This window comes from Prorops nasuta, unplaced genomic scaffold (assembly GCF_024137725.1).
Source record: "Prorops nasuta isolate Cenicafe-Biocafe unplaced genomic scaffold, Cenicafe_Pnas_1.2 PNAS00001, whole genome shotgun sequence".
Classification (NCBI taxonomy): Eukaryota; Metazoa; Arthropoda; class Insecta; order Hymenoptera; family Bethylidae; genus Prorops; species Prorops nasuta.
Genome location: NW_027116798.1, coordinates 10,619,123 through 10,622,770, shown reverse-complemented (window position 1 = coordinate 10,622,770; position 3,648 = coordinate 10,619,123). Strand labels below are relative to the sequence as shown.

Here is a 3,648-nt window from a genome sequence, read left to right as displayed (position 1 = left end):
GTCCACTGAACTCAGCCGATGATGGCTTTACATGCGCCTGCGCTTAAAGCACTAGCGACTCAAGCCGAGTGCGCCTAGATCGAAATTCGATTAATCGAAAGACGATTGTTATCGAGCAGAAGCGATAAGTGAAAATACGAGAATCACTTAGATCGTCTGCGCATGTCCAAAGCTCGGGTGAGAGTAACCTACCCGACGGACGGCTAACGGGGCAAAACAAAACTTGGCCGGAGCACTCCAGCGACAACCCTTGGACCAGACAGAATGAACAACACACTATTATATTCATACGTAGATGGCTGAGTCCACGGGACGGAAGAGGAGTACCGGGTCGGGCGACTCTGATGAGTTCGCAGAACCGACGGCTATCGATGCTTCCCAGGCAAACCTGGAGAAGAAGATCTCGAGTCTGGACGAGAGAATGGAAAAACTGGAAGGGTCTTTCCAGGATTTCATATCTCAAGTCCAGCAGGGTTTTGACAAGCTGCTGAAAAATAAGACTGTTCCCGATGAATCAGCAGTGGCAGCTGCTTCTGCTACCGAAAAGCGCGCTAGAGGCCGACCGCGAAAGACCGCGGCCGCTCTACCGGCATCGACAAATCAGGGTCAATTTTTGTTGACAGTGACAAGGCCGAGTGATGATCCCGAATCTCAACTGACATCGGACGATGCTTCGGCTGAAATATTCCAGGGGGCCTACAGGACGAGGATCCTGAAGGGAAAGCCTGGAAAAGCTACCGGCCAAGGGGATGACTGTATGTGTGCCCCGTTGGCGTGTTCTCGAATCTCTCCAGAGGTCAAACTTAACCTTTGCGGGCGCTAGATCGGAGGTGGTTGAGAGTTTTATTTCTGGAACCGATGCCGTCCTGAACCTTCTCAGGGTAAGAAATTCCGACCTTGTTGACGTTTTTCCCCACATCCCAACATGTGTGGCGAGGATGTGGTTTGAGGATAACGAATTCTCAACCTGGTCTGACATTAAGTCCGCCTTAAGATCTTATTTCAGATCACAAACATGGGAGGAAGAACTGGAGACTGAGCTTCTAACAAGAACTCAGGGTGCTAACAAACCTGTGCGAGCCTATTTGCAGACTATGCAGTCGTATATTCGGAAAATAGGCAGAGAAAGATCGGATTGGAGCCGAATCGCTATCGCGCACAAGAATATGTTACCGGTGTATAGAAGAGGCATTGCTATACACAAATACATGACGTATTGAGAATTCGAGCGTTTGGCGCTCAATTTCGAAGCCGCTTTTAGGCCGTCATTAAAATACCGTCCACCTGCCGGGCCTGAGGAAAGCTTAGTTCCTGAGTTGGCGTATACCGGCAGTCATGGAAGATCCCGAGAGGCTAGGCGACACGGTGTGCATGCCCTAGAAGTGGATAAAACATCCAGCTCTGATACCGACGAATCAACAACGGAGGATTCGAATGATAACGAAGAGCATTTGAAAACCTTCAAATCAACAAGGAACCGACAAGGAACCAGTTCCAAGTCGAAACCTTCGTTAGATAAGGCAGCGGGCAACAATAACAGCCGGCAGGGCTCAAAACGTAAACAACCGGGCCCGAGCGCTACCTGCTTCAATTGTGGGAATGCTGGACACGGTTGGAGTGCGTGTAAAGAGCAGAGAACAATGTTCTGTTACCGATGTGGCAGCAAAGGGGTTTCTACAGCGGAGTGCCCTAAATGCTGTTCAAAAAACGCAAAGAGGAGTTCGTAAAATTTCCCGAGAATGTTACGACACTCCAAGAGCATGAAAACATGATACCGAAAATCTTGGGTGAAAACCAAGATAATGTGATCCCGGATAATTATGTTGAAGAATATTCAGTACAGCAATGTGTGAATATTAACCATAATTATCGCTCCCGCGACTTCTCAGACCAACATGTTATGTTGGAGACGGAGAATGTAAATAAACACTCGAAGGATACAAGCACTCGAGTGGTTGCTACCGAAAATTCGAACGATGATCAATCGGTCGATAAGTTACCGGTCGGTGATATTACTGATATAATAATTACGACGTTTGGCGATAGATCTAGGAAACTAGCATTCTACACCACGATCACCGTACAAGGGGAAAAGCTGCGTGCGCTGGTGGACTCAGGAGCCTCACGCACGTTTGCAGGCAAAGTAGCCATTGAATTGTTTAACTCAATTGGTATACAAGCCAATAAAATAGAACTCTTAAGAGTTACCGTTGGCAACAATTACACATGTAAATTAATTGAGTCCGCCACGATCCCGATATTTTTTGAGGGGAAGACAACTATAGTTGACACACTATGAATGCCTTCCTTGTCGAGTGATTTTATTTTGGGACTTGATTTCCTACAAGATGCTCATGTTGTCGTGGACTTCTCCACGGGAGAATGGGCTTACAAGGAAAAACCTCAAAATAAACATTGGTTCTCGAATGCTGAATCACTAAACTGTGTAGTGGTGAATAACGGCTTAATGGTTCCCGATAATGATAACGCCAAGAAATTAAAAGAGTTTCTAGAAATTAAGCTGCCCCCCATTTCTGGAAAACCTGGAATTTCAAAGTTACCGGCAGTCATAATTGACGTGCAAGATCACGAGCCAATCAGACAGCGAGCTCATAGGTGCACGGATAAGATCCGCCAAGCTATGTGGCAAGAGGTTGACGATTTGCTAACCAATGGCATTATCGAACCGTCGCAAAGTGATTGGGCGAGCCCGGTAGTCATGGCGAAGAAAGCCAATGGCAAGCTTCGCTTTTGTGTGGACCTCCGGCGCGTTAACGCTGTAACTAAAAAAGATGCGTACCCATTACCGAATATGGCTGCGATCCTAGATGAGTTACGACAGGCCAATTATTTAACAACGCCTGACTTGAGTCAAGCGTATTGGCAGGTACCGCTAGCAGAAAAGTCACGTGGTATCACGGCTTTTATTGTTCCAGGCAGAGGCTTATTTCAATTTAAGCGAATGCCTTATGGATTAACTAATGCTCCCGCAATATTCCAGCGTGCTCTGGATAAGTTATTGGGTCCCGAATTTATTCACATGTATTCGTTTATTTGGATGACATTATCATTGTCACCAAAACATTTGACGAACACTTATTATGGTTGTATAAATTTATCGAAAAGTTATGGCAAACTGAGCTAACGATAAATAGGGAAAAATGTTTCTTCTGTAGAACGGAAGTAAAATATCTCGGATTTATCGTAGACAGTCAAGGTCTTCGCGTGGATCCGGCGAAAACAGAAGCCGTAATCACGTTTCCGATACCGAAGAATTTAAAGCAAATTCGTAGATTCTTGGGAATGGCATCTTGGTATAGAAGATTCATTCCAGAATTTGCGACAGTTGCTGAACCGCTAACGAAATTGACAAAGAAAAATCTGTCATGGGAATGGACAGCCAATCAGTAGTCAGCATTCGACTCGCTGAATGGATGTTTTACAAGCGCGCCAACGCTTGCATGCCCAGATTTTTCGATCCCGTTTGCATTACAGACCGATGCTAGCAATGTTGGCTTAGGTGCTGTTCTGACACAAGTTATCGAAGGTCAAGAAAGAGTAATCGCCTACGCGAGTAGAGCGCTTACGGATCGCGAAAGAAAGTATACCGTAACCGAGCAGGAATGCTTGGCAGTGGTGTGGTCGATA

At 46.1% G+C, this 3,648-nt stretch overlaps 1 protein-coding gene across 1 annotated transcript; it reads left to right on the top strand.

Moving 5' to 3' along the window:
- The first annotated feature begins 295 nt into the window (after window positions 1-295).
- LOC136786125 (uncharacterized) lies at window positions 296-1,727 on the top strand. Its single transcript, XM_066747641.1, has 2 exons — window positions 296-755; window positions 1,252-1,727. The coding sequence occupies exons 1-2, from the start codon at window positions 296-298 to the stop codon at window positions 1,725-1,727; spliced, it is 936 nt and encodes a 311-aa protein (XP_066603738.1).
- The last annotated feature ends 1,921 nt before the right edge of the window (window positions 1,728-3,648 follow it).